Raw genomic sequence first — 16,334 nt, forward strand, 5'->3', positions numbered from 1 at the left:
CAAAATTCCCAAATCTCAAAATCCCAAAATTCCCAAATCCCAAAATTCCTAAATCCCAAAATTCCCAAATCCCAAAATTCCCAAATCCCAAAATCCCAAAATTCCCAAATCCCAAAATTCCTAAATCCCAAAATTCCCAAATCCTAAAATTCCCAAATCCCAAAATCCCAAAATCCCCAAGGTCCCCAAAGTCCCAAATCCCCATATCTCCATATCCCCAAATTCCCAAATTACCAAACTTCCAAATCCCCAAATTCCCAAACTTTCCAATTCTCCAATCCCCAAATCTCCAAATCCCTAAATCTCCGAATTCCCAAATTCTCAAATCCCACAATCCCAAAATTCCCAAATCCCCAAATTCCCAAATTCTCAAATCCCCAAATTCCCAAATTCCCAAATTCCCAAATTCTCAAATCCCCAAATTCTCAAATTCCCAAAATCCCCAAATCCCCAAATCCCCAAATCCTCAAATTCCCAAACCTTCCAAATCCCCAACCCCCAAAATTCCAAAATTACACCCCCAAAAATAAGAGTGACCCGTCAATAACCCCAGCCTCCGTCGATCAGAGATTAAATATTCTCCGGTCCACAAATACCCGAAGCACTTCTTGCCGGACCGAGTGACCCTAATTCCCCAGGTGAATACCCGGGGCGACGAATTTTAAGTAGCCATAATTAAACTCGTTCTCCATTTATAAAACACGTAACATCGCCGCGGCAGATGTGGCGTAAACCCTAAGCAGAATAATCTGGCGGGAATGCAGATAGGACGGTAAAGGAGGAAGAATCCAGGAGGATGGCATCCGTGGAAGGAAGCGACGTAGCAGAAAATTGCAGAAGGCAGCCATCGTGGTGGCTGGTTGCTGGAATCGCGACGTTCGACCCTTTTTGTCGTTATCCACGTAATCGCGACTAATTTGTTCTGCACCGACCACAGGGAACACGGGAAGGAGGAGCTGCTCTCGGCTGGTAATCTGGTTAACATCCGTGTTAGGATTAAACCATTAGCCCGGTGGGAAAGGATACGAAGGGAACGACAACAGGAGCGGAGGAACTCGTGTACGACGTGCGGTCTCGTTCGATTATTTTCTACGCGATAGGTTATTTTGCCTCCGGATATTGCTTGCTTCTCTTGGAGGACAAACTATTCCTGAATAAGATGACAATGTACTGAAATAAGGTTGCAGCATGTTATAATTTGTGTCGTAATATGGATGTTATTCATGTACATATTTGGCCACATAAATTTTGATGCTTCTCTCTCTATGGAGACTAATGTTCGATACATATGTTGCTGATATTGCTTGCTTCTCTTCGAGAACAAACTATTCCTGAATAAGATGACAATGTACCGAAATAAGGTTACAGCCTGTTATAATTTGTGTCGTAATATGGATGGCTGCGATGTTATTCATGTACATATTTGGTCAGATAAATTTTGATGCTTCACTGTCTATGGAAATTAATATTCGGTACATATGTTGCTGATATTACTTGCTTCTCTTCGAGAACAAACTATTCCTGAATAAGATGACAATGTACTGAAATAAGGTTACAGCATGTTATAATTTGTGTCGTAATATGGATGGCTGCGATGTTATTCGTGTACACATTTGGACAGATAAATTTTGATGCTTCACTCTCTATGGAGACTAATGTTCGGTACATATGTTGCTGATATTGCTTGCTTCTCTTCGAGAACAAACTATTCCTGAATAAGATGACAATATACTGAAATAAGGTTACAGCATGTTATAATTTGTGTCGTAATATGGATGGCTGCGATGTTATTCGTGTACACATTTGGACAGATAAATTTTGATGCTTCACTCTCTATGGAGACTAATGTTCGGTACATATGTTGCTGATACTGCGGTTCCGATGTTTAATGATTATATTGAATTATTGACTCGAATGTGATCGCGTTATTTGTGTCGTATTGATCGGTAATGCGGTTTTCGAGAATTCAGGATTTGGGATTTGGGCAGGTGGTGTTCGGGAACGTTGATAACGTTCGAAATTTTTTATTTTGTCGAGTTGTGAAAATTTGACAATTTTGGGACTTTGAGAATTTTTGACAATTTTAGGACTTTGAGAAATATGGACAATTTTAGGACTTTGACAAATTTTTACAACTTTGAGACTTTAAAAAGTTTTGACAATTTTGTGAGTTTGAGAAATTTGGACAGCTTTGGAACTTTAAGAAATGTTTACAATTTTGAGATTTTAAGAATTTAGGACATTCAGAAATTAAGAATTTTATTTCTTCAAAATATTGGACTTTTGAAACTAACAGATTGAACATATTGGTAAGTTTAATACCAAGATTAAGTATTGTGAATAATAATCCAGAAAAAAGCACCTCAATCTTGAATTCAAACCCCAACTCAAAAATTCCAGGCGTGAAAATTACAAAGCCTACTTTCAATATCATTCTTCAACTTCTATTTGCTCCAATGAATTCATTAATATCCAGAAATTCTGAATACCCACGGGGAAGAAAAGTTGTTTGGCATAGGGAAGTTGCAGCCAATTTGCCGGATAAGCTAACGTGGAAGCATCGAGAGGCCACTCGAGGGATGCATCTCGAGGGCTGCGAAAAGGGGGAGTTTCTTTTCAACCCTGCCACACGGCGCGTTTTCATTAATAAACAAAACGCAAACGGCCAACGTGGCTCGCAAAATATGAAGAGAGAAAGAAAGAGGGCGAAAGAGAGAGGAACCCTTGCCAGTCGATTGAGCGTATACCGGGGTTGGCTAAATAAAACGAGAAATTTCACAGAGCCACTTGGATCCGTTCGCGAAAAACTTGCATCGCGTGCATACACGCGGCGATGCATCGAGAATCAGTCAGCGTGTGATTCGATCTCGACTGGGGGATTCGATTGATGAAAACTGGCTCGTTGGAGAATTGCTTTTCGCGGAAAAATGGGACATACAGCTCTTTTCCTGATTCTCTTCGATACTTTCGATCAATTTCGAACGATGATATGGATTTATTTGATATTGAAGCATTATACTGGTGGATTAAGAGAATGTCAAATGTTATTCAAATGATGTCACGTGACTTCTCAAACCATCATTTTACTATACTATTAGTTCTACTAGTTCTACTAGGTATAATAGAGATTTCTCTTATATTACACTTTCACTAGTTTTATTATGAATACTATAATTACTATGTTACTAGTATTACTGTGGACTTTTCTTATTATACGACCATTTCACTATATGACCAATATGCAATATACGAGTCATCTTGGAGAAGGAATAAATATTGTAAAGTTCATCGGTGAAATAGTGAGTGCCGGTCGAACTTCGTTCCATTTCCATCCGTCATGAATATGACCGCGTGAAAAAAAACGCTACCCGTCCTCGACCCCCTAGTGGCCTCTCTTTCTTTCGCCCTTCCCAGCGATTTATTGTTTTTTTTTTCTACCCGCCTGCACGATGACCACAGAGGGGCAGAGAGAAGGACTTCGCTTCTGTTGGTGCCATCGGCCAGGACCCACGGATATTATACTACCCCTGAATTATACGTCCATAAAAACGTGATGAAGCGGCCACGGACTGGCAGAGGCCGGCAAATGGCTCGAAAAATCAAAGAGAACGGGAATAATGGTCAACGAACGGCCAGACAGGCTAATATATTCGTTTTTCTCGCTACGATTCGCGTTGCTGTCCACAACCAACGACAGAGCCATTATTTTCGTTCACGATGACACGTTTGACGAATCCCTTGGACGGAATTATGAACCTTTGCAAATTTCTTCTCGCGTTTTATGCTTCGATGTTATTCATTGGGTCTCGAAGCTTTTAGCGTCACGACAGTTCGGGAAAAATTTGGAGGTTTAGGCGGGAAAGTTTAGAGGGGAAATTTTTTTATGGATGCATGAAATATAGAGGAGGTTAAAATACACTTTACCACGCGTTGAATTGCCACTCGCTGAATTACCATGCGGGGAGTTACTACGCGTAGAATTGCCACGCGTGGAATCACCTGGCGTAGAATTACTACGCGTAGAATTACCATGCGTAGAATTACCACGCGTAGAATTACCACGCGTGGAATTACTACGCGTAGAATTACCACGCGTAGAATTACCACGCGTAGAATTACCACGCGTAGAATCACCACGCGTGGAATTGACAAGTATCGAATTCCAACGGGTCGAATTACCACGTATCGAATTACCACTCGGCGAATTACCACGCGTCGACTTACCGCGCATCGAATTACCACGCATTGAATTACCACGCATCGAATTACCACGCGTCGAATTACCACGCGTCGAATTACCACGCGTCGAATTATCACGCACTGACTTACCACACGTGGAATTACTATGCATAGAATTACCACACACCGAATTAAAATACTATTGTGTGAGGGTTAAGAGAAAAGAGAAAATAATTTTTTAATGATTTGTTAGGCTTTTATGAATGTAATTTCAGATTTTGTGGAACAATTTAGAAATCTGACCTGCAGAGTAAAAATTTCCATTTTTCCAATCAAAAATTTCCATTTTTCCAATTAAAAATTTCCATTTCCGATCAAAAATTTCCAATTTCTGCGTTTTAATAACTGGTCAAAGAAACTTGCGAATTCAGCGAAAATTCTGATAAAAATACAGAAATATGTAATTATCAAACTTGGGGATTTAAGAATTTGAAAATTGATAACTTTGGAATTATTTATAAATTCAAAAATATATGTGTCACATCCCAATTTAAATTTCATTCGTTCAAGACCCGGCTTTACAACTCTGTTTAAAAATTCAAAAATATAATTTGATCGAGTGTCCATTTAAAGATTTGATCATTTAAAAATTCAGAAACGTGGAAATAAGCTTTCGTGTCATTAATGCAAAGCCGGAATTTAAGCTTGCAGATCCAGTTTAAAAATATCGAATTTCAAATAAAATACAATTCAAGAAAATAGAGCTAATAAATAACAAGCTTCGAACGATGAAGGTTAATTGTTCTTTTTATTTCAGATGATGAAACATGGCTGGGACAATTACGTGAGATACGCTTGGGGTAAAAACGAACTAAGACCGATCTCGAAGAGAGGTCACAGTGCCAGCATCTTCGGTGCTTCGAACATGGGTGCAACCATAGTCGATGGTCTCGACACTCTTTACATCATGGGTCTTCACGACGAATTCAAGCAGGGTCGTGATTGGATCGCGGAGAACCTCGACTTCGATATCGTGAGTACCTATTATTCTTTCTCGTTTTCTATCGATGGCTTCCATGAAAGTCAAGAATAAATTCGAAGAGCTTTGATTTCTGAAATCGACGATTTTCATCTGGGTCGAGTTGTATCGGGCCACTGAAAATTATATTAACGATACATTTTCTACCTCGTCGTTGCGTGAATATTTTATGCGCGCATCGATTCGCTTAGTAAAGATGGACTTCATTATACCCGGCTATATTAATTATTGTTACTTCGACCCATTTTGTTAGCGATACATGGACAATTTTTTAACTATTATAAATTTTGTTGCATTCTAAAATATTTATCAGTTAACTAATTTTAGTACAACTACATTACTACTATTTTTTGCTTTTTGCCATATCAAATGATTATAGAGTGAAGATGAAAAATTATCTAAATGTGTATTAATGTACTATAAAAATTATTTAAAAGATACTAGCTTGTCATCTTTCGAAGAGTAAAGTAATGTGGTCAATCAGTTAAAAATTGCTATTTCAAAGGATGGTAAAACATGTCCACATCTATATACATATATCTACATATGCACATATACGTACATATGTCTACATGTCCACATCTACATACATACTTCCACATGTGCACATATACGTACGTATGTCTACATGTCCACATCCACATAGGTACATACTTCTACATGTCCACATATTTGTACATATGTCTACATGTCCACATATATGTACATGCATACGTCTACATGTCCACATATTTATACATATGTCTACATGTCCACATATACATGCATACGTCTACATGTCCACGTCTACATGCCCACATCTACATGTCCACATCTACATGTCCACGTATACATACATACATCTACATATCCACATGTAACATACGTTCAATACATAAACGTTCAGCAACCACAATTTTTTGAACTTTCATATGAATGATGTGTTAGAAAGAGAGAATTCCTCAGTGAGTATATTCGTGAAAGAATTTTCCAAGTCGCCACATCTCGGTCGATCTTGAAAAGTCAGTATCCAGACAGAATCGTCAATATTCCCGGTCGTTGGGGGTAAATCTTGTTCTTGGGGTAACACGTCCCGCCATAAACGTGACCGTGACTCCATAAAATTCGTCGGTTGTTCGAAAGAGCGTTGATCTCTCAATAAACACAGACATATTGGAAAGAAGCGTTCGACGCACGCAGCGAAAGCAATTTCATCGAGTTCTCTGTGCCGAGCTGACTGCAAATCCCGATGGAACGCGGACTTCCGTCGCGTCGCATGTGCACACACCCATCGAAATCCACTGGCTGTCGGTTTTTCCTTGCCAAACCTCGCGAAAATGTGTTTACTTTACCCGACGGGGGTAAGACGTCGCGATCTTCCCTCACTCGAATCCCTCTTCAGACTGAATTCGAACCCGAACAGCTCGATGGTCCTTGAAATTGTTGCGAGATAATTTAAGAGAGACTTCCGAACGTGCTTCGAAAAATAGAATCTTGAATCTCCCGAACTGCAACCATTTTTGTGTTGGATGTGTGAAATGAATTGGGAAATAGGAAACAAGTATTTCGATTCTCTTGAGGGAACAAATCTCTTTGCAAAATCATAAAATAAATGAAACAGTATTCATACTTTTAGTATTAGTCATAACTCTTAAACGCACAAAAATTATAACAGAGATTAACATGCACGAACTATTACAGATTTATGAAACAAAAGCGCTTTATTAAAAATTATATCGTCTTTTATACCAGTACGATAATTACAATATCTTTGAGGAAAAGGGAAAGATATTCAATCTAAAGTTAAACGATGATCAACGTTAAAAAATGGTTAAAGTTCCTTCCTCGAAAATGAAGCGAAAATTAAAGGATATTATGGTACTTGCAGTTTGTCTTCCTTTGTTCCCTCAACATGTCAAGGACAAAGGGAGTAGCAGATTAATTTTCGCCCGGTATATTTTAAACTTTGTAATCCCCTTTGCGAACTTGAAACTAGTCGTTCCACTTGAATTTCTCTCGAAAGGATTTTAACGACTCCAAACCTCGAATTAATACTGTAATTGTGAAAACAGTTTCACAATTTCCAGTTATTTCTTGTTTCGTTAATTCTCTTTCGTTAAAAATAAAGTTCGAAATTATCCCATCGAATGTGTTCGTTTAACTTTGCTTGGAATTATGACCGAGGACTTTCGATAACTCTTACACTTCTATTTTATGTTACTTTTTTATTATGGCTGAGAGAGACTTTTTCTGTTATCATATTTTTAATATCTGGTACTATCATTTTTTATTATATTTTTACTGCTGAGTTGTTTCTATTATTATAGAAATTGTGCTGGGATTTGGTGAATTACTACGCGTGGAATTATTACGTGTCGAACTACCACGTCTCGAATTACCACGCGTCGAATTACCACGTATCGAATTACCACGCGTCGAATTACCACGCGTTGAATTACCATTTCGTGTATTACCACGCGTTGAATTACCACTCGCTGAATTACCATGCGTGGATTTGCCACGCACTGAATTACCACGCGTGGAATTACTACGCGTAGAATTACCACGCGTAGAATTAGTACGCGTGGAATTACCACGCGTGGAATTGCTACGCGTAGAATTACCATGCGTAGAATTACCACGCACTGAATTACCACGCACTGAATTACCACGCGTGGAATTACTACGCGTAGAATTACCACGCGTAGAATTACCACGCGTAGAAGTACCACGCGTGGAATTACTACGCGTAGAATTACCACGCATGGAATTACTACGCGTAGAATTACCATGCGTGGAGATACCACGCACTGAATTACCACGCGTGGAATTACTACGCATAGAATTACCACGCGTAGAATTAGTACGCGTGGAATTACCACGCGTGGAATTGCTACGCGTAGAATTACCATGCGTAGAATTACCACGCACTGAATTACCACGCGTGGAATTACTACGCGTAGAATTACCACGCGTAGAATTACCACGCGTAGAAATACCACGCGTGGAATTACTACGCGTAGAATTACCACGCATGGAATTACTACGCGTAGAATTACCATGCGTGGAGATACCACGCACTGAATTACCACGCGTGGAAGTACCACGCGTGGAATTACCACGCGTAGAATTACCACGCGTGGAATTACTACGCGTAGAATTACCATGCGTGGAATTAGTACGCGTGGAATTACCACGCGTGGAATTAGTACGCGTAGAATTACCACGCGTAGAATTACCACGCGTCGAATTACCATGCGTGGAGTTACCACGCACTGAATTACCACGCATGGAATTACTACGCGTGGAATTATCACGCGTGGAAATACTACGCATAGAATTACCACACACCGAATTACTGCGCGTAGAATTACTATTGTCATACTGTTGTGACAATTGATACATATATTTTTACCATTTTGTATTAAATTTTTGCTATGTACCAATGTCAACCCACAAGTTAGCGCGCGAAATGGCTACCGTCTCCATAGTGGGAGTAGAACGCCTTTTATTTTGAGTTTATCTTTCGAGTTACCTTTTCTACAATATTTTTCCTACAGATACATCTTATTTCTTGCGTTATTATTCTGCATAAAGCGTAAAACATTAATTATAATTAATATGCGTTGTTGCAGCAAAGCGGATTCATTAATTTCGAACGACCATAAATTCGTCGAAAAGGTGTAATTCTACATTCGCCGCAAATACTGAATGACGAACCGAATGTTTCTCTCGGAAATTCGAATGCTGTATTCTTGTAAACGTACTCGTTTAATTTTCCTTTCAACAAATTTACATTTAATAACAGTAGCGGAATGAGTAATAATATTTGCGATATCAGTTTCCGCGTTGATCAAAGCGCTTTTCAGCCTGATAAAATAAATGCTCAGTATTTCCTATACAAATTTGTCATTCGGCAAATTCATCACGACGCAGTTGTAATTAATCCAAACACCGGATAATGAAACGTGAAGTGAAAGAATATTTTTTAACGCATTTTGTTTTTTGCAAAAATTTCAGGATGAGTGTTGATCGAAATTCGAAATGCATGTAGGAAGAGATGTAACCAATTTATCTTAGGATTTAAAGTGCTTTAGACTGAATAGCTCCTTCGGGATGAGATTTTCATTGTCCGTCAAGGTCAAGGAATATTTGTTCGATCCTCGTTCCGTTGAACAGTCTCAATTCTCAAAGGATTACTGAAAATCCTCGTGGGAGCTCGACCAATGGCAGAAAATCCCTTGTTTTTGCTATTTTCTCTCGTTTATCCCCATTTCACCCTGTCGGAGTGACTACCCCTAGATATTCTTATCGTCTAACCCTTAAATAACTGACTTTCCAAAAGTAACAGCACTTTTTGCTAGAAGCTTTAAAAAATAATTCTAACAATATATTATATTTTAACTTTCAACTTTCAAGTTGTACTAAAAATCGTAGTAAAAATCAGTAAGCGACAAAATGATTTTGTACTGATTTTTCATTCCACTAAAAGTGTAGCTACCATTAAATTAAAAAATTCAGTCTATTAAATCATAGAATTTAGAAATTCATACCAGATAATGAAATGCAAAATGAATTTAAGCAAACGCCCAGAAAATTATTAATTTAATCATTGAATCATGTTTCCAGAAAATTATCCGAGAAAATTTAATCAAATTCCCAGAGAATTATTCAAGAAAATTTAATTAATCATTTCGTGCGAATAAAGTAGAAATTTCTTGAAACCTTGTTCAAATTCGATGTTTCAATAAATTAAATCTACATTTTGATCGAGGAATTTCAAATGCAGAGCTTGATAAATAACAAAATGTTCCGCAAAAAGCAAAAGATTAATCTAACTTTTAATGCAAATGCATGCAGAAGTTGAAGGGAAGTATTCCCTGGCAGGTTCGTTTCATTTGAAGTCGATATTTGACCTAGTTCGTAAAAAATGTATTTCATAGCATTTTCGAATTTACATATGCAACGTAATCAAAGACAAGGTACACCGTTTTAGCATAAAATGCAGAAGTTCGATGAGATATTTCATGTATGGAGAAATTTTAGAAAATGTTTTTTCGAATATTTTAAAGTTGATGTGATTTCATTCAAAAGATACATTTTAAATTATAAATTTTTTATGTAGGTTAATTACGGAGTAAATTGCAAATTACTTAGGATGGAAAAATGAGAAAAAATGGGTGCAATTTAATGTTAAATATACTAGGTGGGTGTTGTGAGGAATTTAATACAAGATTTATTTTGTTTGAAGTCGATATTTTTATTAGTTGAAAAAATGTAATGTTATGACGGCACTCGTGTGTTCACATATGTAGCTTAATAGGAGGCAAGACACTTTAACATAAAATGGTAATAAAATGGAAAAATGGTAATAAAATTTATCGTGTAAATGTAGTTTAGAAGCTCGTGTAAAGAGTTTACTTGAAAATCCACTTGGTTTGAAGTCGATACCTCGATTGAATGAAGAGGTAAAATATTTCAAATATATAGCATCCACATGTTCACATATGCAGCTCAGTAAAAGGCAAGATATGTCACTTTAGCAGAAATTACAGCAAAATTAGTAATAAAATATGTCACGTAAATGCATTCAGGAGCTAATGTGAAGAGTTTACTTGAAAATCCACTTCGTTTGAAGTCGATATCTCGATCGAGTGAAGAAATACAACATTTCAAATAGCAGCATCCACAACGTCACATATGCAGTCCAATAAAAGACAAGCTATATATCGCTTCAACAGAAAATACCGTAAAAATAATAATAAAATATGTCACGTAAATGTATTCAGAAGTTAATGTGAAGAGTTTACTTGAAAATCCACTTCGTTTGAAGTCGATATCTCGATCGAGTGAAGAGATACAACATTTCAAATGGCAGCATCCACACCTTCACATATGCTACTACACATTCGATAACAGACACATTCCACACCTATCCATTTTAACACATTATACGACAAGAATAGTACTCCAATTTACCACGTAAATGTTCTGACAAGACATTAAAAAGAATTTCATCAGAAATCCACTTTGTTCAAAAGCGAAATATCAATTTTCCAAAGGAATGCATTTTAAACCGTAGTATGAAGAAATTCGCAGAAATTCAGTAGTAAAGATACACCGTTCGAGACGAAGTATGTCAAGAAGATTAACAAAATTTGTCGTGCAAATTCACTCGGAAGCTAGTGCGAAGAATTTTCTTGAGAATCCACTTTGTTCGAAGTCGATATCTCAATTGGTGCTCGAGATATATCGTTTCGAAGCGTAGCGTCGAAAATGCAGTAGGAGATGAATGAAAGACAAAGTATACCCGCAGGCGTGACCTGAATTTTTTTATGGGAATATGTTCGTTGAGAATTGTAGCTATTCATATGAAGGTACCAAAGGTACTCGGCGAAAGTACCAGGTACTCAAATTCTCAAATTTTGTAATTTTCAATTTTTTGCATTTTTAAATTTACGGGAATATGAATATAAGCTTGTGGATGTATATCTATATGCTCAAAGTTCCAAATTTCCAAATCTCTGAATACTTAAATTTTTTAATAGCGAAGGTCCCAAATCTTCAAATCTCTGAATTCTCAAATTTCTAAATCCCCAAAACCACAAAGTCCCGAATTTCAAAAACCCCAAATCCTCGAAGCCTCTAATTTCTAAAACACCAAATTGTCAAAGTTCCAAATTCCCAATCTTCCAAATCTGAAAATCTGAAAATCTGAAAATCCCTAAACCCCCAAACCCCCAAACCCTCAAATCCCCGAATTCCCTAATCCCGACATCCCCGAATTCCCCTTCCCCGAATTCCCCATATCCCCAAATTCTCCATATCCCCAAATTCCCCCTGTCCCCAAGTTCCCCATATCCCCAAATTCTCCATATCCCCAAATTCCCCATATCCCCAAATCCCCCATATCCCCAAATTCCCTATATCCCCAAATTCCCCATATCCCCAAATTCCCCATATCCCCGAATTCCCCACATCCCCGAATTCCTCATATCCCAAATTCCCATATCCCCAAATTCCCCATATCCCCAAATTCCCCATATCCCCAAATTCCCCATATCCCCAAATTCCCCATATCTCCGAATTCCTCATATCCCAGATTCCCATATCCCCAAATTCCCCACATTCTCCAAATTCCCCAAAATCCACAAAATCGCCAAATTCCAAAATCCTCAAATTAACCAGATTCCCCACAATATCCAAAATTCCCATATTCCCCAAAATTCCCAAATTCCCCAAAATCTCCAAAAGTCCCCAAATCCCTAAATCGCAATTCCCAAGCAATTAACGTCCAAATACCGCAGCCAAATATAACCCCGCCAAATAAATGAACTTTACATAAACACACGTTTCAATTTCCCCTAATCCGATTAAGATCCCACTGAAATCGTGGTTCTCGCATTTGCGTTAATCGCTTTTGAAAAAAAAAATGACCATTTGATTGTCTCCCTTTAATTACTGCATTTGAAAGCAACGGATATTGGAAAACGTAGTACACTGGAATTGGTTTTCGCGTGAAAGTTAAACAGACGAATCGACTGGTTATAATTGAAAGCATCTGCGGGGTCCGTTCTCTCGGCAAAGGAGAACGGGATACGGTATTAAATGAAATAACGTAAAAAACGCAAAGACAATCTTCGATGTAACGGAATATTAAACACACAGTCTGAGGCGAATCTCTGAACGGTTACGAAGAAATTAATTCCTGGTAGGTTCGTGCTTTTGCGGTGAGAACAATTTTGTACCCGCGTGCCATTTGCCTCGTCGCGATATTAATATCGACATTCCGTCGCGGACGTTGTTCTTTCTCGTTTGATAAATGAAAATTCCTTAGCACAATGCACTGCTCACGTTCCGTAAATATCGATAAATATACCTATCTGCGGGTCTTTTATATTTCAATTCTCCTAATGTCCTTTATGACTACTGATAAAAAGAGATATCAATTATTTACTCGTATATGACTGATATTCTTTTATCGTTTCATCGAGGAAGAAAATGTTTATTAACCATGGTCTCTTGATGACAGTTCTTACAATTTCATTGGTTGATTTGATTTGATTGTACTATTCTATGTGTTCTGCTACATTACTATTCTACTATTTTACTGTTTCACCATCTACTGTTCTACTATATTACTATTCTACTATTTTACTGTTCCACCATCTACAGTTCTACTATATTACTATTCTGCTACTTTATTGTTCCATCATCTACTGTTCTACTACATTACTATTCTACTATTTTACTGTTCCACCATCTACAGTTCTACTACATTACTATTCTACTATTTTATTGTTCTAGTACAATACTATTCTACTATTTTATTGTTTCACCATCTACTTTTCTACTGCATTACTATTCTACTATTTTACTGTTCCACTATCTACTGTTATACTACATTACTATTCTACTATTTTACTGTTCCACCATCTACAGTTCTACTACATTACTATTCTACTATTTTACTGTTCCACCATCTACAGTTCTACTACATTACTATTCTACTATTTTATTGTTCTAGTACAATACTATTCTACTATTTTATTGTTTCACCATCTACTTTTCTACTGCATTACTATTCTACTATTTTACTGTTCCACTATCTACTGTTATACTACATTACTATTCTACTATTTTACTGTTCCACCATCTACAGTTCTACTACATTACTATTCTACTATTTTATTGTTTCACCATCTACTGTTCTACTGCATTACTATTCTACTATTTTACTGTTCCACTATCTACTGTTATACTACAATACTATTCTACTATTCTACTGTTCCACCATCTAATGTTCAACCATTCTATTATTCTACTATTTTACTATTCTACCATACTACTATATTACTATACTACTATACTACTGCACTGCTATACTGCTATACTACTGTACTACTATACTGCTATACTACTATACTACTATACTGTTATACTGCTATATTACTATACTACTATACTACTATACTACTATACTACTATACTATTATACTACTATACTACTATACTGTTATATTACTATACTACTATACTACTATACTACTATACTACTATACTATTATACTACTATACTACTATACTGTTATATTACTATACTACTATACTACTATACTATTATACTACTATACTACTGTACTGCTGTATTGCTATACTACTGTACTACTGTACTGCTATACTGCTGTACTACAGTACTACTATAATACTATACTACTATACTGCTATACTACTATACAGCTATACTACTATGCTACTATGCTATTAATCTACTGAACTACTATTCCACTATTGTACTATCTCATGGTTCCACAATGTTAGCATTGTACTACTATATTTTTTGATTATATTATTTTGTAATTATACTGCTGCATTGTTACTGAACTGTAGTGCTACACTACTAAATCTCAGTGGCAAATTACTATACTACTATACACTATAATGCTACTATATTACTATGTTACTATACCACTATATTACCGTACTGCTATATAGTATAATACTGTTGTAGTACTATGTTACTACACCACTATATTACCATACACATTCTATTACACAACTACACCACATCAGTATACCACATCACCATACCACCACTTCATCAATTGCACCAATGCACGATCACGTGTCAACCAACATCATAACCGACCAAAACTTCGTTTAATTTTCCCAAAGACACCCAACATCGATTCGAACTTGTTCGTCCGAACCAAGCAAACCGCACAAGATGTCCTCTAATAATTCTCGCTACGTAGACGAACACCACGGGACCAATGCGACGCGTCCTTCCGTGTCCGGAATTAACAATCCACCGTTGGAGCTCGTTAATTAACTTAATCGTTATGTAAATCAGTATGCCAGCCTGATCTTGAAGGGGGCGGTGAACAAGGGGGGTGGTAAAGTTTGTCCGAGTGTTTTCGTCGCTAGACACCGGGTCCTCGCCAGCCAGCAAACTTACCTCGGTTTATACCGAACTTGGTGTAACAGTCCTGTTACTTCTGCGCCCCGAAAACTCCCGGTTATCCTGGCCCGCCCGTGCCTGCTACACCCACGCGGTATTAGGGCGTATTCCTAAGTGGATAACTTGTCGTATTAACCGGCGACCACGCTCGTCGTGGAAACGTTCCTGCCTACCTCGCGCGAGCCAAGCCGGACGATTTATGGGGCATTATGAAATAATTATTCTCTTTACGGGAATCGGCTGAGGGAGAATTGGTACTCGCGCGGAATTAGTCGCGAAAATTGTTGGATAATTTTCAGATTTTCTGGTTGCAAACTTTCGAATTCGGGAGCTTGGAAATATTCGATAAAATCCCGATTTTACGAATTCTTGAACTATTCAAGTTTGGAATTCCTGAAATATTCAATTTTTCAATCTTTCAATTTCTCAATTTTTCAATTTTTCAATTTTTCAATTTTTCAATTTTTCAATTTTTCAATTTTTCAATTTTTCAATTTTTCAATTTTTCAATTTTTCAATTTTTCAATTTTTCAATTTTTCACTTTTTCAATTTTTCAATTTTTCAATTTTTCAATTTCTCAATTTTTCAAATTCCAAATTTTTAGGTGTCAAATTTTCAACTTAAAAAATATCTAAACTCAGAAATTTTCAGATTAAAAAATCTCTTAGAAATTCTACAACTACCTAAAAGTTTCTGGAATTCCCTAGAAATTTCTAGAGACCCCTAGAGTCCTCGGGCAAATCTAGGAGTTTCTAATAGTCCCTAGCATTCACTAGAAATTCTTAGAAATAGTGATGAACGCTTACAAGTCCCGAACAACAGCTGAAAATCCCTAGGGCAATCGCTAGAATCTACTGGAAATTTTCAGAAATACCTAGAAGTCCCTAGAAGTGCCTAAAAGTCTCTAGAATTTTTTATCAACCCCTAGGAGTTCCTAGAAGTCTCTTGAAGTACCTATCAACCCCTAAAAGTCCCTAGGAGTTCCTACAAGCCTCTTGAAGTCCCTCGAAGTGCCTAACAATCCCTAGAAAACCCTATAAATTCCTAAAAATCCTAGAAATCCTGAAGGTTGTTCTAAAGTTACTATATACCTGCAATATTATTTAATGGATCATGACAAATAATCAAAATTTTACTAACAATGTAATATTACAATATAAGCGATAAATAAACCG

General features: G+C 37.1%; 1 protein-coding gene across 2 annotated transcripts in view; it reads left to right on the plus strand.

Annotated features, from left to right (window-relative positions):
• Window positions 1–16,334, plus strand: part of alpha-Man-Ia (alpha-Mannosidase class I a) — a 627,691-nt gene that overhangs the window by 544,274 nt on the left and 67,083 nt on the right. For both annotated transcript variants that reach the window (XM_076533836.1, XM_076533837.1), the window contains one exon: window positions 4,997–5,212. In XM_076533836.1, coding sequence (XP_076389951.1) covers window positions 4,997–5,212 — 216 coding nt within the window. The remainder of the gene's footprint in view (window positions 1–4,996; window positions 5,213–16,334) is intronic.

Source organism: Megachile rotundata, chromosome 7 (assembly GCF_050947335.1).
Source record: "Megachile rotundata isolate GNS110a chromosome 7, iyMegRotu1, whole genome shotgun sequence".
Lineage (NCBI taxonomy): Eukaryota > Metazoa > Arthropoda > Insecta > Hymenoptera > Megachilidae > Megachile > Megachile rotundata.